The following is a 27,896-nucleotide window of genomic DNA, read 5'->3' on the forward strand; positions in this document are numbered from 1 at the left end:
AACCTACAGGATATCAAAGAGCTACAGGCACAAGGAGCATCTATTCTTCAAAAATGGTCCTTCCCCGAGTCTAGCATAGAGACTATGCTATCTATCGTACGGACAGTACGAGTCAAATGTCTCGGCCGCTGAGCCTGCTAATCCCATCCCACAATCACATCCAACACTTTGGAGAAGTCGCGTGAGCTGGCACCAACGTAGCACTTGTACGTGCCCTCATCCAGCCTCCACGCACTGCGGGCTGTGCCCTCCGCAGCGGGATCGAACCACCAAAAGGCTGTGGCTGCCAACTCAATGTCGGTCTTCTTGCTCTCCCCTGGGGCTACAGTGACCTTTCTGAACCCGGCGAGGGCCCTAGGCGCGGATGGGAGGCCAAAGCTGCTGATGCGTGCAGAAGGAGACACGTAAAGCTGAACCACCTCGCTTCCAAGTAGACTTCCATTGTTTGTGATGGTGACTTGCACGACAGCACTGGATGAACCATCTCGGCTCACTTTACCCCTGAGGGCTGCGTCAGTGATGGAAAATGTGGTGTATGACAGGCCATGGCCAAAAGGCCACAGCGGCTGAATGTCTTGCTGATCAAACCAGCGATATCCCACCAGGATGCCCTCTCCATACTCGGCCTTGTCTGCGACTGCGTCGCCGGGGAACCACTTGTTGGAGCCATGGTCCTCAATCTTGCGGGGAAAAGTCAAGGGAAGCTTGCCCGACGGGTTGACGAGCCCGAAAAGAACATCAGCTATGGCGTTTCCACACTCTTGCCCCTGGTACCATGCATGCACAATGGCACTGGCTTCATCAACCCAGGGCATGCTTATGGCGCAGGCGGACTGTGTCACCACGACCACGTTCCTGTTGGCGGCGCATACAGCCGAGACAAGCTCATCTGTGCGGCGCGGAAGAGAAAGCGAGGTCCGATCAGACCCTTCCCTTTCGGTATCGTTGTTATGACCAACTACCAGAATGACGGCGTCTGCATCCTGTGCTGCGCCCACGGCGTTTCTGAACATGGCTTCCTCGTCGTGCCTAAACAGCATGCCAACCCGCACCCCAGAGATCTTATGGAAGAGTGTGTTGTCATGTGGCTTAGTGGGAGGAGGAACGACGACATTGTCAACCCTCAGCTCATACGTCTTGCCGGCCTCTAAAACCTTGCTGGAGAAGCATTCTACACTTCCGCAATTCATAAAGTTCCCACTGATATCGGTCCACTCTGTATTGTCGATCAGGAGCTCCCCGTCTATGAAGAGCTTCGCCTTGCCCGTGTTGGACAAGCTAAAATCATAGACTCCCGTGACACTGGGACGGAGGAGTCCTGTGGCCCTGTAGCTGAAGATGGTACCGCGCAGAGGAGCAGGAACGTCTCCGTCACTCATGAAATAGACGAGGGAATCCTGCCAGAACGTAGTTGCCACGACATCGCCTTCGAGCCTCTGTCCTGCGAAAAAGTCGACTTGGAGACCCGGTGTGCCACTAACTGGCCTCATGAGGCAGTGGCCGATCAGAGGTGGTTGCAAGTGCGTGAAGATACCTTTCTCGTACACTATCTCCACATCCGGGTTTTTCTCTTTAGAGAGAGACGTGATCGACTCATATGGGGTGGTGATGTAGTACGCGTTGACAATTGCACTACCGGTTCCGCCGATGGTGGGATTCTTTGCGTTGGGTCCGATGATTGCCAGCTTTCGAATGGCTCGCGGATTAAGAGGGAGCAGGTTGTCGTTTTTGAGGAGAACAATGCCCTGGGATGCAGCTTCTCTTGTGATTCTGCGGAACTCAGGCGTGTCTGTCTCAGCCTCGTTGGCCGTGATTTCGGCCTCAGCATCGCTGGTGATGGAGAGCTGTTCTTCTCGGCCCAGAAGCTTGAACTTCTGGAGCAGCTGTAACAGCCGCTGGACAGAAGGGTCGACATGCTCGGTCTCCGACACCTGGCCCATTTGCACCGCCTCCATCAATGCCTTGCCATATCGAAGTGGAGGACCCGGCATCTCAAGATCTGTCGTTGCACGGATGCTGTCGACCGTTGAGTTGAGACCGCCCCAGTCACTCATGACCAGGCCCTTATATCCCCACTCCTGGCGGAGAATGTCGTGGACAAGATATCGGCTCGTGTCCACATGGTGGCCGTTCACCTTGGGGTAAGCCGTCATCGCAGTGAGAGGTTGAGCCTCGAGCGCCATGTGAAAGGGCCTGAGGTAGATTTCTCGCAGTGTCCTCTCATCAATCTTCTCGTCCATGTTGAACCTGCGCGTCTCCATATCGTTGGCGACGTAGTGTTTCATGCAAGCCCCAGTGCCCATGCTCTGAACACCGCGGATGTACGCGGTAGCCATGTTCCCCGTGAGGAACGGATCCTCGCCAAAGTCCTCAAAGTTACGACCACCAAATGGAGAGCGGCTGATGTTCATGGTCGGCGCGAGAAGGACATGGGCGCCCTTGCTCTTGGCCTCGGATCCTAGGATGGTGCCGACCTTTTCAACCAGGTCCGGGTCAAAGGTGGCTGCGAGAGAGATTCCGCATGGAATATGTGTTGTGTGTGTTCCGTCTGTCCATCGGGAACCGCGCACGCCGGCTGGACCGTCGCTTGTCTTGAGGCTTTTGATGCCGAGTCGTTCAATCGCTGCCGTTTCCCACATGTTCTTTCCAGATAACAGGGTACATTTTTCCTCCAGCGTCAGAGACTCGAGCAATTTCCTCATATTGGCTGCATCAGCCTGGATATGTTCGGGAATTGCCATGTTCGGGATAGTAGGGAGGGAAGGGGTGGTTCAAGTGTGTCTAGATAAGTCTGAGGTAGAGAAATTGGGTGCAGACTTGGCTTATGGAGGTCAGAGATGCTAGCTCATCATCTATCAATTAAATACAGAGACTGCTTCTTCGTATGTACCAAGCCCGTGGTGCCGATCACGGCAAAGCACAGTAGAGTGGAGGGGTAAGTTGGCTGCCAGGCGGAGCGGCGGGATAGTCGCCGCTCTCTGGACATGGCTCCTTCAGCGGGGCCTCTCCGCAGAACCGAAGCCAAGTGTAGGTGGGCCATACAGTTAGATTCGTTCAAGTTGCTTTGATACACAAAGACAGCCGCTAGCTATTGGTTTGAGTGACTTCCAGTTCTAGTCCGGCTTTGGTCTACGGCCGAGCTGTTCTCGACCGTGTCAGAGGCGACATGGATGGCTGGTCTAGGCAAAAGGATCACGGCTGGATCACACCCTTGGCTGTGAACTAGAGAAACCACTATTAGGTCATCGAGGACTACATTCCCTTATATCATCCATAGAGTCTAGCTCACCAGATATTCACAACACATCTTTTCAGCAATAAGCCCTACTTGTATTATTCGTCTATCAAGAAATGTGACACTCTGAATAGCCAAGTTTGCAAGATGGCATTGGTAAGAATATTTCGACATAACTCGTCACTAGCACTACTGGAGGACATTCGCTGACTGCAGATATACTGCAAATGGCAAGGCCAACAGACCAGTCACAAAACTGGCCGAGCTAGCATCGCCAGATGAAGATACTAACAATCTGGTGATCATGACGCTTACAATCCCGCCTGCTCCCCATGCCACAAGCGTTCGGCCATATCTAGCCCGGAATCTCGCCGGTTCTGGCTCTTTTGCCTTGATCAGACCTGGAAGAATACCAAAACCTGCGCCATGGCCAAAAAGCACCACTGATAAGGCAGCTGCAGCTGTCAGAAGCCCCGGCCACTTTGAGAAGGCAAGGAGAGAGGCGCCTCGTATGTAGAAGAGAGCCAAGAAGGTAAGCCTTGGGCCTGGTCGTGCGGCAAGGACTGGAGCCATGAACCCTCCCAGGGCCAGAGCAACCATGAAGCACGGCAGCAGTCGAAGGGCATCCCCAGCAAACTCCTGTCCGTGGTAGGATGCTGCGCGCCATAGTGTTGAAAAGACCACCATCCCAGGAAGAACATTGAAGAACAATAGCAAGTCTTCGAAAGCTACCGCATTTGGCTTTGGCTGGCACCTCTCGGCATTGCCTGGTTTGCACCTTTCCTTGTCATTTGGGAGCACAGCTTGTGTGGTCGCACCAACGACACAGAACGCAACGCCGACCAGTTGTAGAAGACGTCCCAGGTTCTCTGCGTCCAATGACTCAGCGTCTAGGATCAGTGCCGATGCGAAGCATGCTGCTGACCCTGATGAGAAACCCAGAGGGCCTATAGCACTTCTGAGCTGGGAGTGCGGAGGGAAAGCTTGCCCGACCAAGACGACAACAGCGAGATAAGTCCACCCAACACCAATGCCCCCAACTGCCAGGCAAGCGAGCAGACCCATAAGGTCTGTACGAGCTAGGGATATGCCCGTGCCAACCACCGCTAGGCCCCAGAGACCCGTACCTGCGGCAGCTGTTGTGCAGGCTCCAACTTTGTTCATGACGGCGGCGCATGAAGCCACCCCGACAGACAGCCCAAGACATGCAGATGCGAAGGGGACTGAGGACCAAGCGTGACTGGTGCGAAACAGTCGGGGCAGTTCAGCTTGAAGAACGCTCAGGGCGTACACAGTCCCCACGCTAAACATGTTGGCAAAGCTGGCGAGCGCAACCAGTGGCGCCGACTGCTCGACAGCGGACGATTGAGGGGCCATCTTGCGCGCCTAGTCCAGATGTTGATGGATAATGACTGAGCCAGGGCAAACAAGGACAATTGAGGGAATGGGTTCAAGGAGGGGTGAAGAATAGTGAAGTCGGACTCTAAGAGCTGGAATTTGGAAGAGAAGAAACTGTATGCGGCTCAAAGTACTTATAGCCTCCGTTGTCCCGAGCGATGGCGGGCTTTGCGGATTCGCGGCAAGAGTCCCGCCTGGTCTCTCTGAATCCATGGGCCACTTGCGGTAAGCGGCAAGGCATGCCGCTGCTGGCCGTAGTAGGGCACGAAGTCAAACGTGTTGGCACAAAGCAAATCTAGAGTTGTTTGTCACGTCAAGTAATGTTGCCTTGCATATTACTTTCTTTTCCTCGTCGCATCCTTCTTCGGCTCGCGTGTCCCATACATCACTGGTCAGGGGGCTGATGAACCTGTTTGGCGGAGTTGAAATCAACAGCCGTCGAGTTCTCGGGGAGCATCCATGGACTAGGATCAGCTGCAGCCACGTCTTGGACCTTCGGAAGGCAGAAAAATGGCCGAGATTAAGAAGCCTGTTGCCATGGGCTGACCAGTCTGGCTGCAGACGACCAGCGGCATCGCTTTTCCTCGTTCCTCCCGTTATTTCCGCTTTTGCCGTACAGCCTCTGGCCAAAAGATAAATGGCCATTGTAATAGTGAATGCCTTCCCGGGACAATTCATACATGTTCAACACTCATTCACAACAATAAACATGTCCCCTTCTATCCGAATCGCCGCCTGTCACGCCGCTCCGGTGTTTCTGTCGGCACGACAGACAACGGCAAAGGCCATCAAGTTAATCAAGCAAGCTGCAAAGAACAAGGCCAATTTGGTTATCTTTCCCGAGACATACATTCCTGCCTTTCCCGTCTGGAGCTCGTTACGCCCTCCAACCGAGAATCATGACCTATTTAAGCGTATGGCCCTCGAATCCGTCTACGCCAACGGCGACGAAGTTCAAGCTATCCGTGCAACTGCAAAACAGCTGGGCATTATGGTCAGCATCGGTCTATCGGAAAAGGTCCGCTCGAGCAGCGCAACTCTGTATAACTCGAACATCCTTATTGGAACCGAAGGGGAGGTCTTGGTCCACCATAGGAAGCTTGTACCGACATTCTTCGAGAAGCTAACCTGGGCACCCGGAGACGGCCACGGATTACAAGTTGCCGAGACCCCCTACGGAAAAATCGGGAATCTGATTTGTGGCGAAAACACAAACCCTCTGGCCCGGTATACTCTGATGGCCCAAGGCGAACAGATTCACATCTCTACCTGGCCACCTATCTGGCCCACCCGCGTTCCGCCTCCTCCCTCCCAAGACGAACCGACCAACAGTGTACCAGAGAAGCCAAACTATGACAACGTCACTGCCAACAGGACTCGTGCTGCCGCTCATTGCTTCGAGGCCAAATGCTTTGGAGTTCTCTGTTCAGCCGTTCTCGGAGACGACGCCATAAAGACTACTTCGGATGGCTCCCTGTACCTCACTCAGGTGCTGGAACAATCTCAACGTGGTGCAACTCAGTTTCTGGACCCAACTGGAGCGCTTCTGCCTGGCTTCACTGTGGACCCGGAGACGCAGGAGCATGTTCCTACTGAATACCTTCAAAAACACGAAGGAATTCTCTATGTGGATATAGATGTTGAGGATTGCATCGAGGGGAAGCAGTATCACGATGTTGTCGGTGGATATCAACGTCTAGATGTCTTTGACTTGAGGGTCAATCGAACTCGCCCGTCTCCGGTGACATTCGTTGAGAGAGGCAACAAGCTTCAGTTCCAAGAGCTGAAGGAAAACACTGGGGAGAATGCACCTTAGTTTAGACAAGTACCACTTTTGCATGCAATGATTACTAGGTAATTACGTTTAATTCTGTTAGAGCACTTCTTGTTGCCAGTTTCCGTCACTAGCATTGAAAGGCTTTAGTCGGCTCTCGATGTCTTTAAGATTTTCATGGTAATAACTGGCCTTGACCTATGCGCATGAGTGAATATTAGCACATAATATAGCCAGTAGATCATTTCATTTTCTCGATTGTTCCACACCAAAAGGCATGTTGATGGGAACAGGTTTTTAAACCACGAGGGTGTTTGAGATTTATCTAAAGATGCGCCCTCTAACTAGTTATGCCTAACTTCGAATCGTCCTTGACCACTTTCGGGGCCTATGTCGTTTAAGGGTAGGAGGAAAATCCTTTTACGGAATTCTGATATAGCAGTTTAAGATCCACGTCGGTCATGAATCCCCAGCAAATTAAGACCAACTCCAGTGTTAGTAATACTAGCCCCAGGAAACCAACCATCTTCACGAGGTAAAACCACAGGTTTTTTCCATCAAGATGTATTTCTTATTGTCAAGATATCATCAAAAGCCTTGAACTGAAAGGCATTCATGTCAACCTCTTCTCCTTGATGGCGCGTGCATACAGCAATCAAGGCCGTCTTGAACTATTACCTAGTCTAGTCTAGGCAGTCACACTAACCCCAAGACCCCTGTTTATGGTATTAGCGCCGAGTTATTTAATCCACGGCGGGCCTCGCTCGAACTTAAACCAGGGTTCCCCCGCTTTGACAACTGGCACAGTTCCATCGAACGATCCCGATTCCTGACCATGGCCGAAGAGCAGAATCCTGAGACACCTCCACTCGAGGCCGATGACAATGTAGGAATACACCACAGATTGAATGCCTTTCAAACCTTCTGACTGCCTTGAACTATCTCGCAGCCCGATAACGTGACGGTTGATGATGGCGACTCAGCCCTCGGCGTGGATGGCGCGAGTGACACCACTTCTCTGCGATCTAACGTGTGACCCGGGAAGTCCGTGCACCCCCCATCTCCGCACATCGTGATGCCCTCACGGTCGGAAGAAGCGGTTAGCGACAGTCATTGATTTCTCGGCCAATATAACTTCAAATTATTAATTAAATAGCGAATTAACTAAAGAAAGCACTATTAATAGTCTAGCTCTTTTTGCGCCTTTTTCTCGCCGGTTTGCGTGTGCCAGTTGCCTTCCTTTTCTTAACCTGATTTTCAGCCTCATCACGAGCATCTATTATTTTATGGATCTGAGGGAACGCCTTATTGGGGTCAAATTGGACGGGTTTTCTTCCTGAAGGCTTCTCAGCCGCTGCTTTCGCCTTCAGGAGAGCGACTTCTTGCCTCAGATAGATAATTTCATAATTATCACGATCTGCGCAGTCTTGTGCCTTTTTAAGGACCCTCTTTATGCCTCGAGTCGACTCATTTTCGCCCAGATTAAGCTGTTCAACTTGTCGTTCAATATCGCGGCCGCAATGAGGCGTATTCCACAGCCCGGGGGCATCGTCGATCTGGTTCTTTGGTGTTGAGGGCCCCGCCTTTTGTGCTTTGAAGACCTTTAGTTTCTTGACGCCGGTAAGAGCCTTCGTCACGTCAAGAGGATATATTCCAGAAGCCCGAAAACCAGCTCGGATATTCTTCTCGGTCATAGCTTTTATTGAAGCTCTTTTATAAGCTGATACGAAGAGTTGTTTTTGGTGTGGCGATGTGATACTGTAGACGGCCCACCCACGAGTCTCCTCATGATAAAAGACCTTCAACGGTCCAAAAACCGCAACGTCAAGCGGCTGCGTAAGGTGTGAAGAGTGTGACGGGAGCCAGCTAAGCCAGACCTTATTCTTCCAAGCTGTCTTCATAAGGTCTCCTGTTATATGCGTCTTATGTTGATCGAGGACTAAGATACGCCACTGGTCTAGCTTTTTTGGCTTTGTCTCAGGAAGAAAGACGAGTTCGAACCACTTGAGGAAGATATCTGCAGTTGACCAGCCGGAAGGGCTACAGTCATACTTCCAGTCCGGAATCTCCTTAGGAAACCACTGTCCTTGAAGGTTATGACCCGTAAAGACAACGCACGGCGTCAGGCGGCGACCATCAGCGCTCCCACACTCGAGAATCGTGATCCAAGCAGTTGAATCGCTCTCCATAGCTTCGGCCGCCGTCGTCAATGATGTTCCGGCCACTTTCCCGGCTTGGGTTTCCCCTTCTTTGACACCAGTCTCGTCGACATTATATAGACGATCCTCCTCGATGTCACAGTCGTTAAAAAGGTCGCCAAGGCCGCGCCAATGCTCCCTAAGTCCTTCTTCTGTGATAGCCTTCTTGCGAGCGGCATCAATAAGTCGAGATGGCTTCATTTTGACCTCCTCGTGGCGAGTAAAAAAGCGGTCAACCCAATGCTTGCCGACGGGTTTATCATCGCCGCCTTCCTTCGCAATCGCCGAGGCAAAAGCTCGTATCTCAGACTTGTTGGCAGGCATATAAAAAGCCTCTCTTTGATTTATCCATTTGACGATATCCTTCTCTTGCAAAAGACTCAACTTTTGAGTCTTTTCCTTGGCGGTGTGAATATCGGTGGCTCCTTCCATCCGGTCTTTCAATGTCGAGGGCCCCAGGCCGTGCTTGCGCGCCGAGCCGCGAATTCCGATGCTTTTCGCATCCTCGATGGCCATAGAGAGAGTTACCTCTCTATCAGTGCTTTGAGAAGTCATATTGAAAATTTGGTATTGATTGAAGCAAAATTGCGCCCGTGAGAGTTATATTATATGATGTTGTGGTGATGCAATTGAGACATTCACGTGTGCGGAGATGGGGGGTGCACGGACTTCCCGGGTCACACGTTAGCATCTTGAGGTATCGCGAGGAGAATGGCCGGACATATCATGCATACAAGGACGGTGGTAAAGATGCCCAATCTTACGCTTGTAGATCCAAAGTGACGCCACATTTACTGACTGAACTGATGCAGTTTATGTCTTCCCAAACGACGAGGTCTTGTTACCCCACACAGCTAGACCACCCGTAGCTTCGTGACTGACTTGACAGGATGCAGACGGAGAACGAGCGACTAGGTACATAGCTTTAGCCCTAACCAAGACCCGTAACGAGCTTATCCGACGCAGATATTCAACATCACTTGTTTGCCCTCACATTTGAAGGGAGACTACATGCTGCTCCCTTGACTCAGCCGCTCCGTCGGGCGTTGGATGCCGGTTGTGGCACAGGGATCTGGGCTATTGACTTTGGTACAGTCCCATTATGGTTGACTAGAACGAATGTGAATGTTCTAACAAGCGTTTAGCGGACGAGCATCCCGAGTGTGAGGTGAATAACGATCCAGTGGCCAGGATTGAGCTCACAACTGATCATGCCTCAGGTTACTGGCGTCGATCTAAGTCCCATCCAGCCATCAGCGTAGGCACCACACAACCACGACATGCTCAACACTATGCTGACGTGTATTCCAGCGTCCCACCCAATGTCTCATTTTTTGTCGACGATCTTGAAGACGTCTGGGACTACTCGACCAAGTTTGACTTTATCTTTTCGCGCTTCCTCACGGGGTCAATCCGAGACTGGCCCAAGTTCTTCAACCAGAGCTTTGAGTAAAAATAATTGTCCTCTCATTCCCTGCTCTTGTTTAACTAATTATTGTTCCCAGGTTCCTCAATCCAGGCGGCAAGATCGAAATCATGGATATCATCTACCCCCCTCGATCTGATGACGGTACACTCTCCGAGGACTCGCCGCTCTACAAGTGGGCGACGTTGCTTCTACGCACCTTTGCCGCCATGGGCTCTCCGCTTGATAGCGCGCTGAGGTACAAGGAGCAGCTTGAAGCGGCTGGCTTTGTCGATGTTCACGTGGTGCAGCGCAAGTGGCCGATGAATCGTTGGCCCAAGGCCAAGATATACAAGCAAATCGGTAAGACTCGGAGGATAAAGTCTAGATATTCTAGCGGTCGCTGACTATTGGATATTAGGAATGTGGGCTAATCAGAACACCATGGATGCCTTGGCGGCGATAAGCTTAGCTGTATTTACACGTCCCGAGGGGCAAGGGGGCCTCGGGTGGACGAGTGAAGAATTGGAGGTTTTTCTCATCGAGGTCCGGAAGGATATCAAAGATCACACTATCCACTCATACTGGCCCATGTGAGTCTGCAGATCTGAATAGCCACGGAATCTAGGAGCGAGCTAATCATGTCCCAGTTGGTCGGTATATGCTACGAAACCTGAGTGATGGGGATAAGATCGTGCAGGGCAAACCGGTCGCGACTGGCCGGGTTATGACTGGAGCTCTACAGTCTCAGTGTCTTTTTATGTTGTGAATATACCTTGGTCCACTTGTTTGCCGTTCCCTGGGGCCACAGTCGCCAGGTTCAAACGCTAGTATTGTGCCCTTGTCGACAGCTGCCCCGGCCTTGAACTCTTTCTGGGAGTCATAGAGATGGCTCAATATGGCATTAATAATACAGCCCGATATCCCGACTCTCAACTAAAAGACCACGGCAAGTGTCGGCTACTGTATCCCTTTTCGCGATCCTAGCGACACCTAACTCGGTGGTTGCTGAGTCAGTTGGTGATGGGATCGTCTCATCGACACTAAAATGGCAGGTCTCCGCGACGGGCACAGAGCCCAGTCGCTTAAGCAAACGCGGCTTTCAATGCAAGTGGCGGGACAATTGCTCTTTCGTCTCGAGCACTGTATTTGCAAGCAAAAGTCGGAGCATAATTAGCGCCATTCTCCCCACAGTGTCGTAATTCTCATGTGCAGCTTAATAATTCGGTGCATGAGGACATAAATAACCCATCTTGAGCCGTAGTACCTACCTAGCCTCCGTGTAGCAATCCATCACCCATCTCAACCCGCCCATCACAACTATCAAAATGTCTTCAATCTTCCTGTGAGGCTACTATCATGCTTTTCCTGACGTATGCATATTACTGACACTCTACTCAGCACTGGCGCGTCCGGCTACGTTGGTGGTCAGGTCCTCCGCGAGCTGGTGCGCGGCCACCCAGAGTACGCCATCACAGCTCTCGTTCGCGATGCCAAGTCTGCAACGACCATTTCGCAGGACTATCCCAAGATTCGCACCGTGATTGGCGATCTTAACGATGGTGACTTGGTGGAGAAAGAGGCATCTGAGGCCTCTGTTGTCGTGCGTGCGTATTACGACTCCAATTGCTAGCGATGATGACTCTAATAGATCGTGTAGATGTCGCGTCAAACAGCCACATTGGCAGCGTGCAGGCCATCCACCGCGGCTTGCAAAAGCGACAGACTCCCAGCTACTGGGTTCAAATTTCTGGCGCCAGTGGCCTCGCTGTGGAGGAATTGGCGTCTCCATCCTTCAAGCCTGGAGAGCCTTCAGATGACGTCTGGGATGACCTTGCTGGTGTCGCATCCATCCGGGACCTTCTCAAAGCCCACAAGTCGCGGGCAGTTGACAACTACATTCTCGATGTCGCCAAGCAAACACCTTCCGTCAAGACAGCTCTCGTTCTGCCTCCCATCATCTACGGAAAGGGTCAAGGTCCCATCAAGCAGCGCAGCTACCAGATCCCCGCGCTGGCCAAGGTCGCCCTGGAGAGAGGCCGTGCAGTGAGAGTCGGGCGGGGTCTGAGCCGATGGGGAAATGTTCACGTCGCCGACGTTGCGAGGCTGTTTACCGTTTTGGCTGAGGCTGGCGTGAAGGGAAACGATGATAGCAAGATCTGGGGAGAGGATGGCATCTATTTGACAGGTGTTGGAGAGATTGTGAGTACCGCGTTTCCCGCAATGCACATTGCAGATGCTAACTATTCTCCCCTCAGTCGTGGGCCGATATCTCAGACAGAGTCGCCCAAGCGGCAAAGGACCAGGGTCTTCTGGAGACCACTGAAGTGGAGGAGCTTCACCAGCCCGAGGCCGACACTGTGCTGCCCTACAGCTCTGTCCTGTTCGGCAGCAACGCTAGAAGCAACGCCCGTCGCGGCGCCGAGCTGCTAGGATGGAAGCCCACAGAAGAGGGCATCGAGGCCGAGATCCCGAGAGCGGTAGCGGAGGAGGCGGCTGCAAAGCGACAGTCTAGCCTGTAGATAGCAAAAATAACGACCTAATGGAAACCATCTCCTTCTACCTACTCTGTATGGAATAAAGATAACAAACCCCTCAGTCATGAGGCCCTTCTTCGCCCCGAGAACTCACCACGTCATTCTACCCCTCTGTGGAGAGAGAGCGAGGCGGGGTTTTGGCGTCTCACTGTTGGCTTATCTCATTGCTCCATTTAGGGCGGAGGTTGCTTCAAAAAGAGAAGGTTTCCGCGACCTAGTTTCACAAAGGGAACAAGTTGTAGTCATCAGCATCACCAACTTGACTCGGTACGAGAAGAGGAGAAGCTTCCATCATCAATCGGATACTGTTTCCGGTCGCCGCTCTCAAGGGTACAAGAAACCAGCTTCGCCAGCCCCAGACCCAAGCTCGTTATCCCCAGATCGCTGAACCCTTGCCCTCTTTGAAGTAATTATTCGTCATGGCGCCTACCTCTGTTGAATTGACGGCTCCGAATGGAGTCAAGTGGTCTCAGCCCACTGGCCTGTTTATCGGCAACGAGTTTGTCGCTTCGTCCAGCGGCAAGACAATTACTTCCATTGACCCTGCGTATGTTTTACCACCATCAATTTGTTAATGCGATTACTGACATTAGTACTATAGCACTGAGGAGGTCATTGCCACTGTGCAAGCCGCCGATGCTGAAGACATTGACAAGGCCGTCAAGACTGCCAGAGCCGCTTTGCGCCACGAATCATGGAAGAAGCTTCCTGCCTCTGACCGCGGTCAATTGATGTACCGTCTGGCTGAGCTGATCGAGTCCAAGAAGGAGCTCTTTGCCACCATTGACGCTTGGGACAATGGCAAGACATACATCGAGACGTTGGAGAACGATCTCGTCGAGGCCGTCGGCGTCATCCGCTATTACGCTGGCTGGGCCGACAAGACGTTTGGCCAGACCATCAGCACAAACCCTCAAAAGTTCGCCTACACAATCCGTCAACCCATCGGCGTTGTCGCGCAGATCATCCCTTGGAACTATCCTCTCTCCATGGCTACGTGGAAACTCGGACCTGCCCTCGCCTGCGGTAATACTGTTGTCCTCAAGGCCGCCGAACAAACACCTCTGAGCATCCTCGTCCTGGGAGAGCTCATCAAGGAGGCCGGGTTCCCCCCGGGAGTCGTCAACATTGTCAATGGGCTTGGCAGAGACACGGGAGCTGCCTTGGTGCAACATCCTCTTGTGGACAAGATCGCCTTTACCGGTTCCACGGCGACGGCTGCCAGCATCATGGGCGTCGCTGCAAAGACGCTCAAGAACATCACATTGGAGACCGGCGGCAAGTCGCCATTGCTCGTCTTTGATGATGCGGACCTGGAGCAGGCGGTCAAGTGGTCGCACTTTGGCATCATGTCTAACCAAGGACAGATTTGCACTGCCACGTCGAGAATCCTGGTCCAAGACACCATCTACGACACTTTCATTAAGAAGTTTATCAACACTCTCAATGTCGTGAGCAGAGTCGGCAACCAATGGGACAAGGATACATACCAGGGTCCTCAGGTGTCCAAGGTCCAATACGAGAGGGTTCTCGAGTACATCGACATTGGAAAGAAGGAGGGCGCTGTCGTGGCAGCTGGAGGTCACCCTCTCAAGGTCGGAGACTCCGACAAGGGATTCTTCATCGCCCCGACAGTCTTTACTGAGGTCAAGCCCTCGATGCGTGTCTATCGCGAGGAGATCTTTGGTCCTGTCGTGGTCATCACCACCTTCAAGACCGAGGAGGAAGCTATTGAGCTTGCCAACGATACCACATACGGACTGGGAGCCGCTGCCTTTACTACAAACCTGGAGAAGGCTCATCGGGTTGCGGCAGAGATCGAGGCCGGCATGGTCTGGATCAACAGCAGCCAAGACTGTGACCCTCGCGTGCCATTCGGGGGTGTCAAGCAGAGCGGTATTGGCAGGGAGCTCGGTGAGGCAGGTCTCGAAGCCTACACACAGATCAAGGCAGTTCATGTAAACATGGGGACCAAGCTCTAAAGTAAAAGCATTCTCGCTCAAAACAATTAATTGACAAGATTGAATCACCATTCTGAACCAGTTTATAACTTGCTAAAGTAGATTAGACATAGAAAACTGTCTCTGGTGAGAGAGAACCGGAAAAGCTAGACTACTATACGAACAGGGGAATATACAAATAAAAATGTCTGTCTGTCTAAACAGAGGATATAAAAGCCAGGACCTTTGAACCACCGTCCCATTACCGACCGCAAAAGACAATCTCAAAGACTCCAGATCCTAAAACCTCGACCCAATAACGTGCGTGATTACCCAGAAACAAGTTTAGTCATCTTACAATACCCGTTGTCCATCGTCTAGTGAGCCTTCTCCGACGGCTTGGCGGCGTACTCCATCAGGATGTCGACGGCCTCGTCCCAGCCTCTTGAGGCGGCAATCTCAGTCACGCTTCGGCCAAGCTCGTCCTTGACATCGAGGTCAAAGCCAGCCTTCTCGCCGAGCAGGCGGAGGATGTCCTCGTCGCCGTTCTCGACGGCCTGCATCACACCGTTCCAGCCACGGTACAGCTTGTTGGGGTCGGCGCCGTGCTCCAGGAGGAACTCGAGGATATCACCGTCGCCGCGGTATCTTCGCAGAGCCTTCACCACGGGGAGATGCTCGCCGGGGGCGTTGATGTCTGCGCCACCCTCGTTGATGAGGAAGTAGACAATCTCCTTGCGATCCTCTCGGATTGCAGAGGTGAGCGGTGAAAAGACACCACCGTTCTTGTCCTCGACCGAGACGCCGGCGGCGAGGAGCAGCTTGACGGAATCCAGCTGGTTGGCGACGACGGCCATCTCCATGACTCCCTTGAAGGCCCGGGGCTCGGCGAGCACAGAGAGGACTCGCTTGAGGACGGGAGGGTTGCGAACGGCCATGCACACAGGCCAGTCCTGACCACGGACGTTGGGGTCTGCGCCGCGGGTCAAAAGAAGGTCGACCATCTCGATCCTGTTCTCTCGGATGGCGGTGGTGAGAGGGGAGTGGCCCTTGGGGTTCTTGTCGTTGGGGCTCATGCCCTGGTCGAGGAGCCAGTTCAGAGCCTCCATGTTGTTGACGCTGACAGCAGTCTCGACAATGCCCTTGGGAGAGTTGAGGTTGACGCCAGCCTCGACAAGAGCAGGGAGGAAGTGAAGGCGGTTATGTGTGATACACTTGAAGGCCGGGTACTCGGCGGCGGGAATGTTGGGGTCAGCGCCGTTGGCCAGGAGGAGAGTGAAGATGTCGCTTCGGTTGTCACGAATGGACGTGCAGAGAGGTGTATATGTGTTGTCCTTCTTTGTGTTGGGATCCACCTTCGCGTTGAGGAGGACCTTGACGGACTCGACGTTGTTGACACTGGCAGCGAGTTCCATGATACCAGGGCACTTCTTGGGGTCAGCTCCGTGGGAGAGGAGGACCTGCAAGCAGGCAGTCTGGTAGGTGGCGGGCCAGAGCATGTGCTTGGGACCAGGCAGGTTGGGGTTGGCCTTGTGGTCAAGCAGGCTGGTGACGATGTCGACCCTGGAGTTCTGGATAGCCTCAAAGAGGGCAGTCTTGCCTTCTCTGCTCTTGGCATCGGGGTCGGCGCCGTAGTCGAGGATGAGGTCAATGAACTTCTTGGGCGTCTTCTTGTTGATGGCGCCGATGAGAAGGGTCTCACCAGTAGCCGTAAGCTGGTTGGGGTCGCCACCATAGATGAGAAGAAGGTGGGCAAAGTTGACCTTGTTGGCGATGGCAGCGGCGGCCATGGCGGTCTCGTTGTCCGGGCCACGAGTGAAGTTGGGGTCGGCGCCATACTTGAGGAGAGGAACGGCACCAGCAAGGAAGGACTTCTCGACAGCAGCGAAGAGAGGGGTGACACCATCGCGATCAGTGCCGTTGGGGTCAGCGCCGAAGAGCAGAAGAAGGCGGACAGCCTCGGCGTCGGTGTTCATGACGGCTTCCTTGAGAGCCATGTGATCAGGTCCAGTGTTGGGCGAGACGCCGCGATCCAGAAGCTGCTCGATAAGTTTGTGGTTCTTGCCACGGACAGCGGAGATGAGAGCGGTCTTGAGATTGGCGGCATCAGCACCAGCAGTGTTCCTAGGGTTCCATCGAGGCATGCTGAAGGGATCAGCCTTGAGTCGGACAACCTTGGTTCCGCCATTGAGGTCAAGACCAGAGAGCTCCTCGAGGGAAGCCTCGCTGTCGGAGAGTGTGGTGTGCTGGGAGCGAGTCTCATGCGACTCGTCAAAAGTGCTCATGCGATCAAAGGTCGCGGTAGTTCCAGAGTGATATCGCTCGTTGGAGCTGATGGAGCTGGCAGTATTCATATTGTTGGAGCCTCCGTAGACTCGGAGGTCGGCAAGGCCAGGGCTGAGAGGCTCCTGGGTTATGGAAGAGGTGCGCTCGGCCCAGGGCAGAGGAGGCAATGGGGGTTGGTTGGTGCTGATGACACTATGGCCTTCAATACCGCGGTGCTGAGAGGCCGACGAAGGCCTGTACTGTGATCCATGGCCTTCAGACTTGGCCCGGGAGACACCAGCGCGAGTGTCCATGCGATCGAGGGCGGCGGCGAGGCCAGTGTAGCCGATTCCAAGCTCGTTCTCAATCTTCTCGTTGCCCAGACTCCACTGGAACATCAAGGCGCTCATGCGAAGGCTCTCACGCGTGCGGCCGAGGGCGATGATCATCTTCTCGATATCATTGTCACCAAAGATTCGTCCCCATCCACGTCGCATGCGACCCATGGCGCCCTTGCGCTCGTTCTCGAGGAACTTGCCAAGCATCTGGTCGAGGAGCTGGAAGTCGGCCTGGGTGACGCGGAACTTCTTACTCAGCTCCGAGATGACATCGCCGGGGAAGGTCTGTTGGTTGCGGATGCACTCGCCGAGACCAGCTTCAATAGAGAAGAGGATTTCGCACGTGTCGAGGAAGTCGTGGGCCAGGACGTCGAGGCCGTGAGGCTGCTTGGTGAGCATGGTCAGATACTCCAGCATGCGGACCGAGATGCGGTCGCCGAGCGCCGTCGTCTTGTGGCAGAGCTCGAGGCACGCCGTCTGGGCCTTGGTTGAGTTGGCCATGACGTTGCTCTTCTTGGTGGTGAGGGATCGAGGCAGCGGGCTAGGGTAGGGCTGGGAGTGCTGTGAGAGCGACGAGGCGCTTGAGTAGATGCGCTGCTGCTGTTGTTGCTGTAGCTGTAGCAGTTGTATCTGCTGCTGTTGTTGTTGGAGGAGCTGCTGCTGCTGCTGAAGGAGAGTCTGGTGCTGCTGGGGCGTGCCCGGGAAGACGTGACGGTGTTGTTGTTGAGGAGGAGGAGTCCTCGGACGAGTCAACGAGCCGGGCAGAGACGGGGTGCTGGGGGATGAGGGGAGACCGAGCGCTTCTTTGGATACCAAGGAAAAGGACTCCCGGGGTCCAAGAGCAAGGGCTTCGATGAAAGAGTATTCCTTGTCTACTCTCTCTTGTCTCTCTGCGTTTCCCAATGCGAGATGCTGCGAGTTCATCATTGAAGACGAGACGGGATAGATGTACGGACGAGGCTCCCTCTTTAGAGGAATTCAGGACGCGGGAGCAACTGGCTTTATGGCGCCAAAGCCAGAGTCGGCCCAGGCCCTATGGAGCTGTGGCCGCGGCCGCTCAGGTCCCAGAAGACGTGCCATCTCGACCTTGGCTCTCCGTTCCGTGCCTGACCAGCCGCAACATCTGCGCTGCGCTCTGACGACAGGCATGAGGAGGAGGGTGTCGTCTGGCGCGCTACGGATCTGCCGGACTGTGCAGCCCAGTTTCAGTAGCGCAGTCACACTAACGCCCCAAGATCCAGGGGCCCACTCAGCGGACTCGATCGTGCTTGGGTGAAAGGTAGGGAGGTCCCTGCTAGATGGCGCTTTGACACGGGGATGCCCCTTGAATCCGTCATGAGAGTTGCATGGCGCCGTCCGTGTATCGTAGCCGAGACCTTGGGAGCCCACCTGATGAACGGGCCTCCTTCCCTGCATGGGATAGGACGTTGTGATCGTCATCTATATCAGACGGAGTAACAATGTCGACAATTACCCTGGACTAGAGCAAGATCGACTTGCAGGAAGCAGGGCAGGCAAGGTAAGGCAAGGCCGGCAAGGCAAGCCTATCATGCCCGAATACTACATAAACGAGGAGAGGACAGCATCAGTGCGCTCGGACTGGCTCTTCAGGAGGGAGCTAGAGAAACAAGACGAGAGGGGGGGCATGTACGGGCTGCAACCAGCCAGCCAGCCAGAGCCCACGGGGGCAACGCGAGGCTTTACCCGTCTCTGGCTGTGGGTGTGCAGAAGACAGGCAGAGAGAAAAGGCACGACACAGATCGGCATAAGCCTTGACAAAGCCCGCGGTGCAGACGCTAAACCCAGGATAACCTGACAACCTCTGTGACACGCAATGGACCAGACAGACGGCCCGCCCAGCCCATCTTACAGCTCCCCCAGCCCAGCAAGCACAGCGCAGCTCCTCCCGCTCACAGCGGCTGAGACGGTACGTCGGGACAAGAGACATGGCTGGCTGGACGACAGAGACATGGCTCCAGAGGCGTCGTTTGGAGTGACGAATGGACTGGTCCAGATCGGGAACCTTGCCGGTAGTGCCAGGAAGACCCGAGGGGAGCTAATCATGGCGATCTGGACTGCGCTTTAGCACGCATCGGAGCTTTTGCACCACCTCACCAGTGTTTTCTACGATCAAAGCCTGCTAAAGGCAACTATTGGACCCGCCGATAGAGGGCCTTACCCACTGTAGGTTAGCCACTGTCCAGTCTCTGACCTCGGCTGGGTGAGACATTTCGATGCACTTGGTTTCCTTTCTTTTTCCTCCCCCTCACAGAGAGCCCGGCCCCCAGATCCTGGGGATTTTCGAGGTTTTACTTTTTCTTCTTTGACAGAATGACGCTAGAGAGGGTTTTTAACTACCAGACGGGCGTTCCTGGCGCCAGAACAAAAGAGGACGAGAAGGAAAAAAACTGGGTGTGCCTGTCCCCTTGCTTGCCGCGAGTCCCTAAATACGGGCAGATGGTGGTGAGTTCACGGGCCCCCTGCTGATGCGGTGCGCTGATGTCTCATGTGCGGCATCATTTTTGTATCAGTGCGTTTGCAGCCGCGTGCCTCAGTTTATTTCTCTGCCTGTCCATCTCTCGTGTATCTCAATGAAGAAATCCTTGCCGCCCCCCCTTCAAAGACCCATAGACACAATTAATTGGAAACCCGGCATGTAGCCACCTGGGCTGGGCTGGGCTGAGCCACCGCATCTAAACTACGGGATACGCTCGCTGCTGCATGATGCACGATAATTTCAGGGTTTGGGTAAATTTGAAAGGCATACCAGCCTCCAAAGCCATGCAGTTACTTTCCCGCCCATTCATTCATTCAATTCCTCATGTCCAACCACCGCTTCCCGCTCCACAGCAGAACAGTCGCAATCTCTGCAATCTACGGTGTGGCAATCGACAATGGGCAGTTAGTTTCTGCCCCCATTTCTCCCACCAAGCAAAAGAGTCTCGCCGAGTCGCCATCACCGTCACGACCGAACCAGGCCATCTGCCACGTGGAGATAGGCTGCTGGGTTATGCAAGGGCCAAGGCGTTCTCTCGACTGAGGCCCAGACAAGTTCAAACCACCACCCCCCCATCAATCCAGCAGGAACTGAGCCCAAAGCTCCGAGGCTGTTGGTTGGATGACCCCCCTCTCCTCTCGACAACTTTCTCCGGATTAAGCATCGCGTGTGGCTCTAAACCCGAGTGTCACCTCCACTAGCGCTGCACTACATATCGGCGGCGTGGAAAAGGGGTCAAGGGAGGGCGTGCCCCTTGCGACACAGACCCGTTGGCTCATTCAAGTTTACGAGCCACGAGAGTGAAGAAGAAGGGGAGAAAAAACATGTTTGCGATTGTGACGGCGATGCGTCAAAAAGAGACCAGTCTCAAATAGGCGGCAGTGGCGGCACCTTGACAAGGCTTCACAGCAGTCTGTAGCCACAAGGCACGTAGCCCACCTCTAGGAATTGCTTTTTGGGTCCCCATATGATCAATCAGCTGTCATGGACCCGTCCATCTCCATTCCCGCCAAGGTTCCCAAGGAACCGGGACCGTTCCCAAGCTTGTTTCTGCATCCATCCATTCACACAATGTATTCACTCTCGGTAGTCCCGTTGGTGCCCGCATCGGAAACGGCAGCTCTCACCAAGCCAGATGGCGTCCCAGCCGTGTGGTGGCCGTGTTTGCTTCATTCCTGGTCCTGGGGAAAGACGAAGAAGCAAAAAAAGAGAAAAATCTCGATTCTAATTTCTCATTCCTTCTTACCGCGCAAGGCGACCATCATCTCCCTCCCTACATTGGGCATCACCCACTCTGCATGGCACCCAGGTGGTTTTGATGTAAGGGAGTCGTCCGTTGGAGAACACATGTTGCACTAAGATGCCAGCCGATGACGGTTCATGTCTTGATATCTGACATTTGATACTGATATCTGACAGATTGTCTGAAAGTGATCCATCATCACGTTGGCAGCCGAGACTTGCATGCCTTCTGAGCAAAGAGGCTGAACAAGATGCCTCCCATCCTTGGAATGCCCCCAGAAACCTTGGTTCACGCCAAGCATCTCCACCAATCCACGCCCAATCAAACACGGAAAAAAGTTTGCCTCTAGCATCTGGACCTCAGCCCCGTGACCAAAAGCAAAAAGAAAAGAGGCTCTCACAGGAAGAAAGCACAGTGCCCCCCGTGGCAACAGAGCCGTCTGTCCTTTTGTCGAGTTTGCATCTGTGCGGATCTCACATCTTGCATAACATGGCTGCTGACCCGAGATTCGAGCCGCCCGGCCTCGTACTTCCGGACGGCACGGCAATCTGCAATGTCAAAGCCCGTAACGCCACATTGGACCAGGAGAGAGCAACCAGTTACAGGCAGTTCTCAGCCCTCTCACACCTCCCCCCAATTTGCCCTGACTTGACTGTGGCTGGCTCATTCACCCATCGAGGTGGGATATCAATCAAACCCAGCTCTGTTCGACCCTGGGAGGGTGCCATCACCAACAAACTCTATCCAAGCCTTAGTGCCAGGGCGGGCTCTGGGCAGAGTGAATTTTGTCCACTGAGAGGCTAGGGCATTCTTGGTCGAAACAATTCAGGAGCCATTCAGTACCCTCTTTGTCAAAGTGTTGAGGCCAGAATCCTTGCACGACGTGGTATTCATCACCATCTCGAAATAGCTTCAATAACAACACCGTTCTGCCCCCCATGGCCAGTGCCATCCTCCCCCGGGCTCGGATATATCGATCATCCAAAAAGACGTTTGACCATTGCCCCCGTCTGGACGCTTGGACTTCAGCTCTGAAGACGCTAAAAATGTTGCTAACAAGTTTTGGCTCCAACTTGTCAACATCACTTCCCGTCCCCCAACACACCAAGATTGAGAATGGTCTGAGCGTTTTTCTAACAAAAAAAAGCCACAAGACTCTCATAGAATCCGGCGGACCGGAACGCGGAGTGTTGTTTGACTCGGGAAAGGGGCATTAGAGTCAGGCACATGTCAGGGGGGTCCGAGTTTACTGCACATTGACTCACACAGCGCTCACTACCTGTGGCTTGCCGTGAGTGTGTAGGGTAGGCATGGCAAAGATGGATGAGCAATCAGGCTGTGCTGGTAGACTTGTAGGGGTGGTCAAGTGATGTCGTAACAATCCGTATTCGATCATATTAAGACCTTGGCAAGTTTCAATTGCGTTGCCAAGGTGGAACTGCTCTTTTGTCGCTGTCCCATGCAATTCATAGAATGCGGCTCGATTTCCGCGAATTCACCCACCGCCGTGACTCGAAACGACGCCATGTCTAGTGTCTCACCAACTTCAACGGAGCTCCTTCATGACTCGCACCCGCATTGATAAGACCGGCGATGTACCCATCTGCGGTTCGATCTACAGATTTGTATCGCTTCGAACTCCTGCAATATATACTGATGCTGACTGATCTGCATGTAACTCTCGATGAGATAGGGAACGACCGATCAAAACAAGCAACAGGGTCACTTCGGCAGCTCTAATGAGTCCACTGACACGCGAATCACTTCTAGATGAGGAAGTGAAGGTGTAGGACCTGGAGTAGCAAGCCTGTCGTTTCATTCACCGCAAGTCAACCAAGGCATGGCGGGTTAAGGGGGCTGACTATCTAGGCTGTTACTGATTGTTCGAAGAGCAGGCTCCAGGATTGGAAAGTCCTGACAAGCCATGGTCGATATACTCCAATCATCTTTAGCAAGCGACTCGAATCGAATACATGTCACAACAACAAAAGCTACCAACGGCTGTGTTTACGAACCGCGCTTACACGAAACAGATTGAGTGGTGAAAGGGCTGTCAGCACGATGACTAGATACAGTTTTCACCCTCAAATTCCGAGGCCAATGACGGATGCAGTGTTTGCCTGCGACTCTCAGACAATGATTCGATAGACCGTCGCGTCTAGTGACTGCATATGCATAGCTCCGCCGCGCGAATACCAGACAAAGAGACCAACCGAACGAGACGACCGAGACTGGAATGACAACTACAATAGAGAGGAAGCATGGTCAACACAAGAGCGTTACTGCCAGTCTGGAAATGGCACTTGGTGATGCCATTCTGGAGAGCTTTTGAGAGGGATGATATGCCCAACCCGGTGTAGAGAGTCATTTCCACGGGTAACTGCTCATCTGAGTCTGAAGGAGACCTAGGAGTTCTAGATCTCCGTCATTCTGGAGGAGAATATTCATCACACAAAGCGACAATAACGAAGAAACATAATACCCAACCCCCATCCGGATGTACCTCGATGCAAAGAGGCTTATCAGTTCGCCTTTGTCCCGGTGCTGCCCAGATTCCCTGTTTCGGCCTTCATGATCTCAACCACAGCCCAGAGGCTCCGAATCCCACCATTGCGCGTCTTGCTCGATGCTTTAGACATTTTACAACATAACACCCAAGGCAGACAATCGGATACTCCATACCTATGCGATGACATGAACATTGATCTAAACTTGTCAATGAGACAAACATGTGCCTGGCTGACTCGATGCTAACAGAAACACGGCCCCATTCCCAAGCAGACGGCGCGGAACTAGGCCAACTGTCACATCCAATAAACTCTCACGTCAAATGCCAGACCAGTGGTTCGCCGACGCTTCCGATCAAAGACGGCCGATGGCAATTCCCCCGCTAATCACATTCATGTGACGAGGCCCAGGTCTAGACCAACAAGGTTAACCGCCGCGGTGGTGACAGCTTTGACGGAGTCCACATCTAGGCCGTGGTCTTTTTCCGCTTGTGGCGCTCGCCTAAGAGATTCGCACGGCCGGACCGACGTGCTGCGGATATTTCTTCACGAGCTGAGCCAGCTGAACTTCCCCAGGCCTCCGGGTGACTCTATTCCTGTACTGGTTAGCAGTTCGTCATCATTCATGAGGCCACTTGCTGGGGTGTAATTGCTATGGGCCCTTGATTTGTGATCTGCCCTCACTACCTGGGCACTTGAGCAAGTTTTATCAAGTAAAAGAGCACCGATGAAGCCGTGAGATACGATGCCTCAGCTAGATACGTCTTGAATTGCAATTTAACGGATTCTTTCCCAGCTAAATCGCCCCACACCCATGCGTTGTGCTTGATGACTGAGAGCGAGCTACTGGTAGCATCGTATAGCTATCACTTATCTTGACCAGCACCAACACCCCACAGTCTGAAGCACAGAGCTGTGCTGGTTTGGACGGAATAATTGGCTGGAAAATGCAGCGACTGATGGGGTAAGTGTTACTATGTTGCCCTCCTTGTACCCGCTCTATGAGCAGCGGAGTGTTCGATCTTCTGGCTCAGTTAACCCATCAAGGCCCGGGCTTCAACTATAATAAAGAAACAGAGTGCTCGAGGTGACAATATGAGCAGAATTTGGTTGAAAAACATTAAGAATGGCAAGTAAAACGTGATAGTGTTTTACGATCTGATTTCAACGCGTTTAAATTTATGCTTTAACAACCACTTTCTTTGCGGCTGTGGTCGTTACTCTTTTGGCCAGGAGTGCCAGATCCATCAATAATGGTCACAACCACAACTGGGTAGACTTGATTATCGAGAGCGTTAGAAAATCATGCAAGTGAGAGTTTGTATAGCAGGAGACTTATCTGACTAAATGGTTTGATGCCTGCTTCGGCATGTAAATGGTTAGAAGGCAGTACTTTATTAAGTTTACATGGAAGAGAATAGAGAGCTTACTACCTGCCTACAAGTCATGTACAAAAGATAGATCTCAGCATATGCATCCAATACGGGAGTAAGCTTAAGAATGCCACTCCTGTCATTTCTCTGGCTAACGTCTTGTGTGTAGAAGCAGCCCCCGACCCCTCCAGTCATGTCTATCTACGTGAAGGGCCTGCCTGCTCAGTACTTGACCCGGTGTAGGAAACACTATATTGAAAAACCAAGTATGAACTTGGAACGTATAGTAGGATTAAGCTACACCAAGGAAAAAGCAAAACAAAGCCACAGGGTTCAGACCCGGTGCCATGCATACGAGCCCATGTAAACGCGTTTGTTCAGATGATGTACTGTGATGATGGGTTTTTCAAAGATGAATCAATTTGTAGCATACATCAAAACTGACCAACTGGTCATTGTTTCTCATATGTGGAGAAACGACAAAGATGGTCACAGAAACGATCCAGAGGCACGGTCATTGTATACGTGAACGCACATAGACAGCTTCAAGGTTGCACTCAGATGATCAGATGAATGGAACGGATAAAAGTATTGAAATTATGCTCCAAGGCTATTAATCTAAAAAATCGCATTGTTTCCGCAAGAAAAGACTCCTCCAATTCCGTCTCCCTTATCAAACAGGTCCATCAACTCTGTGATGGCTGCCCACAATCCACCTGCATTGAGGAAGAGAGTAGCGCAGATAATAAGGACGTTGACAATGGAGAGGGAAATCTTTCTCCAATTGGAGAACTTGACATCCCAGTTGCTGTAGAACCAGAAGATGGCTGCAAAGCCATATGTAAACCATGGGATAGTTGTGGCAGAGGTGATGGAGAGGATGGAGTCGAAGATGGGAATGACGTTTGAGATGGTGAAGATGAGGACCCAAAACGCACTGACAGAGATAATCCAGGTGGTCCAGGACTTCACACTGTTATCGGTGACTTGGTTGAGAGCGTTCATCTTCCGGAGTGCGGCAACATAGAGATACTTGCAACCAGTGTGACCGATGGAGAGGGCGGTAGCAATGACGGCTGGCAGGACGATTCCATACGCAACCTTGGCCGGAATAGTCGCAGCGGCGCTGAGAACCGGGGAAGTTGTGAGTTCAGCGCTGAGGCAGTATAAGACAACTGCCATGATGACGTAGAAGACGGTGCTGCCGATTTCCAGGACAGCCAAGGAGAAGCCAAAGTCGCGAGCAGGATCCTTCATCTCGGCCATATAGCTGACAAAGGTGAAAGTACCGGCATATGAGAAGACTACTCGCAGGCAAGCATTGAGACCATCACGGAAGGAAGGATGGCCAACAATAACAATGTCCCTGGACCAATCATCTGGCTTGTTGTTGGGACCTGAGACTGCCAGGCTAATCAAGACAACCATGCAAGCACCGACAACGCTGACAGCGTTGGGGATACCGGCCTTGGAGACGAACTTCATAGTTCGAGGAATAGACAAGAGGTAGCAGCCGATGCAAGAAACCAGAATAAATACGACTGTGCAAGTTCCGTGGTTGCTGAGCGTGTTGAGGGCGACTGATAGAGTGACGACTGCCGACGCAACGATGAAAACAACCTGAATCATCATGACAACGCCAGCAATAGACTCGAACCAAGGACCTCCGACGATCCGAGTCATCTCGACAATGCTGACAACGTTGGGGTGCTTGCTATAGAACTGCAAGAGCTCAAAGGCGGTATACCATGATAGGAAGCCGATGCCGATGATAGCGATGATTCCGGGGATGACGCCCAGGGTCTTGATGGTGGACGGGAGAGATAGAATACCGAGACCGAGCTGGTTTGTGAAGAGGATGAGGATGGTGTCCCAGCGGCCAAGCGTTCTGTAGTTCTTGCCGCCTTGCTCGAATATGTTGCCCTTCTCAACGGCGCCGGCTGGAACCTCTTGGAAGTCGGCAGCAGTCTTGACCTGGTCATTGTCTGAGGCGCTCGATTCGTGAATCTGATCGTCCGCAGCGGCCGGTTCGGCCGACTTTTTGGAAAATTTCATGAGACCCATTGCCGCGGATGTGTTGGTGTTGTTCAGCTTGGGCTGAAGAGGAGGTCTGTGATGTGGCCTTGGGAGGAGATGTTGAAGCCTACTCTCTCAACATGTGGTCCTTTGAGATGAAAAGAAAGGACTGATGTACAAGGCAAGGTAGGAACGGGAGGAGAGGGAGAGAATATGAGAAGAAATCAAATCCGATGGGCTAGTGGGTGGACCAGATTCTATGAGCGGAGTAGGGGGTCTCCATTTATATACCCTTTTTTTCTGGAATGTCATATACCCCAGGCGAAAGAGCTCCGATCGGAGCAGGTCTTCGGGCGGGTAAGAAGCTTTGATGCCTGCACACATGGCCGCGATGGTCCGATGGAGACTCGAGTGGGAGAATGGGGTTGTGGGAAGGAGTTCACAGTGACCCCATAATCCTCCAGGAACCCCAGGCGAGCAAGCAGCCTTCTTTGGAAGTCGGCCACCCAATGGAGGCACTGACATTACGGAGTTTGGGCTATCAAGTCATTTGAGACCAAAGACAAAGTAGTCTGGTGGGAAGAGGGGTCGTCTGCGGAGGTGTGACTGTGGTCTTTTCCCTCTTCGAGCCCAACCCCGTGGGGGACGGAGAGTCTGGAGGTTCCATGTTGTGTCAATTACGTGATGAGTTGCAATTCTCCAATGTCATCTACGACGAGTGAAATCCTGGGGTCGAGGTGTTGAGATTGCAGTGCAGGTCCCTTGAGGGAGAAGCTTGAGAGCCAAGATGCAAAAAAGGGTGATCCGGAGGCGAAATTGCCAGTTAGACGAGGGGCTCTGCTTGGCCGCTGACGATGAATGGACCGTGGCCGATTGGACATCGGTGATGCCGGCATACCCGCCGGGATGGAGCACCGAAAAGTGGAGAGCCGCTCCGTTGCTGAGGTTGACCTGCCTGAAATGAACCTGCAGCCTTGGCTAAGGAATGCACGGCCGTTGCCTCCGTGTGTTGGCCGGTGGTGCCGGAGCCGTCCGCCGAGTCCGGTTCAAGTTTGGAGACAGACTCGCCGGTGCAGGCCGGAGGTCTTTAGCAAGACGCGACAGAAAAAATTCTGCCAAAAAGAACTGAATTGAACAAACACTTACCTTCAGCCAAGAATCAGCTGTTTA

General features: G+C 52.9%; 7 protein-coding genes across 7 annotated transcripts; 4 read left to right on the top strand and 3 right to left on the bottom strand.

The window, feature by feature from the left end:
• Positions 1–137: 137 nt before the first annotated feature.
• LRP88_02323 (uncharacterized protein) lies at positions 138–2,741 on the bottom strand (the record flags this gene model as incomplete). Its single annotated transcript, XM_083238975.1, has 1 exon — positions 138–2,741. The coding sequence occupies one exon, from the start codon at positions 2,739–2,741 to the stop codon at positions 138–140; it is 2,604 nt and encodes an 867-aa protein (XP_083104105.1).
• Positions 2,742–5,342: 2,601 nt separating this feature from the next.
• Positions 5,343–6,449, top strand: LRP88_02324 (carbon-nitrogen hydrolase family protein; the record flags this gene model as incomplete). The annotated part of the gene is made up of 1 exon (XM_083238976.1): positions 5,343–6,449. One exon carries the CDS (start codon positions 5,343–5,345, stop codon positions 6,447–6,449), a length of 1,107 nt encoding a protein of 368 aa, XP_083104106.1.
• Positions 6,450–9,816: 3,367 nt separating this feature from the next.
• LRP88_02325 (class I SAM-dependent methyltransferase) lies at positions 9,817–10,691 on the top strand (the record flags this gene model as incomplete). The annotated part of the gene is made up of 5 exons (XM_083238977.1): positions 9,817–9,863; positions 9,917–10,054; positions 10,111–10,373; positions 10,432–10,603; positions 10,661–10,691. The coding sequence occupies 5 exons, from the start codon at positions 9,817–9,819 to the stop codon at positions 10,689–10,691; spliced, it is 651 nt and encodes a 216-aa protein (XP_083104107.1).
• A 647-nt stretch (positions 10,692–11,338) lies between these two features.
• On the top strand, positions 11,339–12,532 carry LRP88_02326 (uncharacterized protein; the record flags this gene model as incomplete). The annotated part of the gene is made up of 4 exons (XM_083238978.1): positions 11,339–11,355; positions 11,412–11,617; positions 11,671–12,212; positions 12,269–12,532. 4 exons carry the CDS (start codon positions 11,339–11,341, stop codon positions 12,530–12,532), a joined length of 1,029 nt encoding a protein of 342 aa, XP_083104108.1.
• Positions 12,533–12,966: 434 nt separating this feature from the next.
• On the top strand, positions 12,967–14,529 carry LRP88_02327 (aldehyde dehydrogenase domain-containing protein; the record flags this gene model as incomplete). Its single annotated transcript, XM_083238979.1, has 2 exons — positions 12,967–13,094; positions 13,149–14,529. The coding sequence occupies 2 exons, from the start codon at positions 12,967–12,969 to the stop codon at positions 14,527–14,529; spliced, it is 1,509 nt and encodes a 502-aa protein (XP_083104109.1).
• A 335-nt stretch (positions 14,530–14,864) lies between these two features.
• LRP88_02328 (ankyrin repeat-containing domain protein) lies at positions 14,865–18,014 on the bottom strand (the record flags this gene model as incomplete). The annotated part of the gene is made up of 1 exon (XM_083238980.1): positions 14,865–18,014. The coding sequence occupies one exon, from the start codon at positions 18,012–18,014 to the stop codon at positions 14,865–14,867; it is 3,150 nt and encodes a 1,049-aa protein (XP_083104110.1).
• A 7,314-nt stretch (positions 18,015–25,328) lies between these two features.
• Positions 25,329–26,765, bottom strand: LRP88_02329 (transmembrane amino acid transporter protein-domain-containing protein; the record flags this gene model as incomplete). Its single annotated transcript, XM_083238981.1, has 1 exon — positions 25,329–26,765. One exon carries the CDS (start codon positions 26,763–26,765, stop codon positions 25,329–25,331), a length of 1,437 nt encoding a protein of 478 aa, XP_083104111.1.
• Positions 26,766–27,896: the final 1,131 nt, after the last annotated feature.

Source organism: Fusarium phalaenopsidis, assembly GCF_050370095.1.
Source record: "Fusarium phalaenopsidis strain FUZ10S chromosome Unknown contig_32286, whole genome shotgun sequence".
NCBI classification, from domain to species: domain Eukaryota; kingdom Fungi; phylum Ascomycota; class Sordariomycetes; order Hypocreales; family Nectriaceae; genus Fusarium; species Fusarium phalaenopsidis.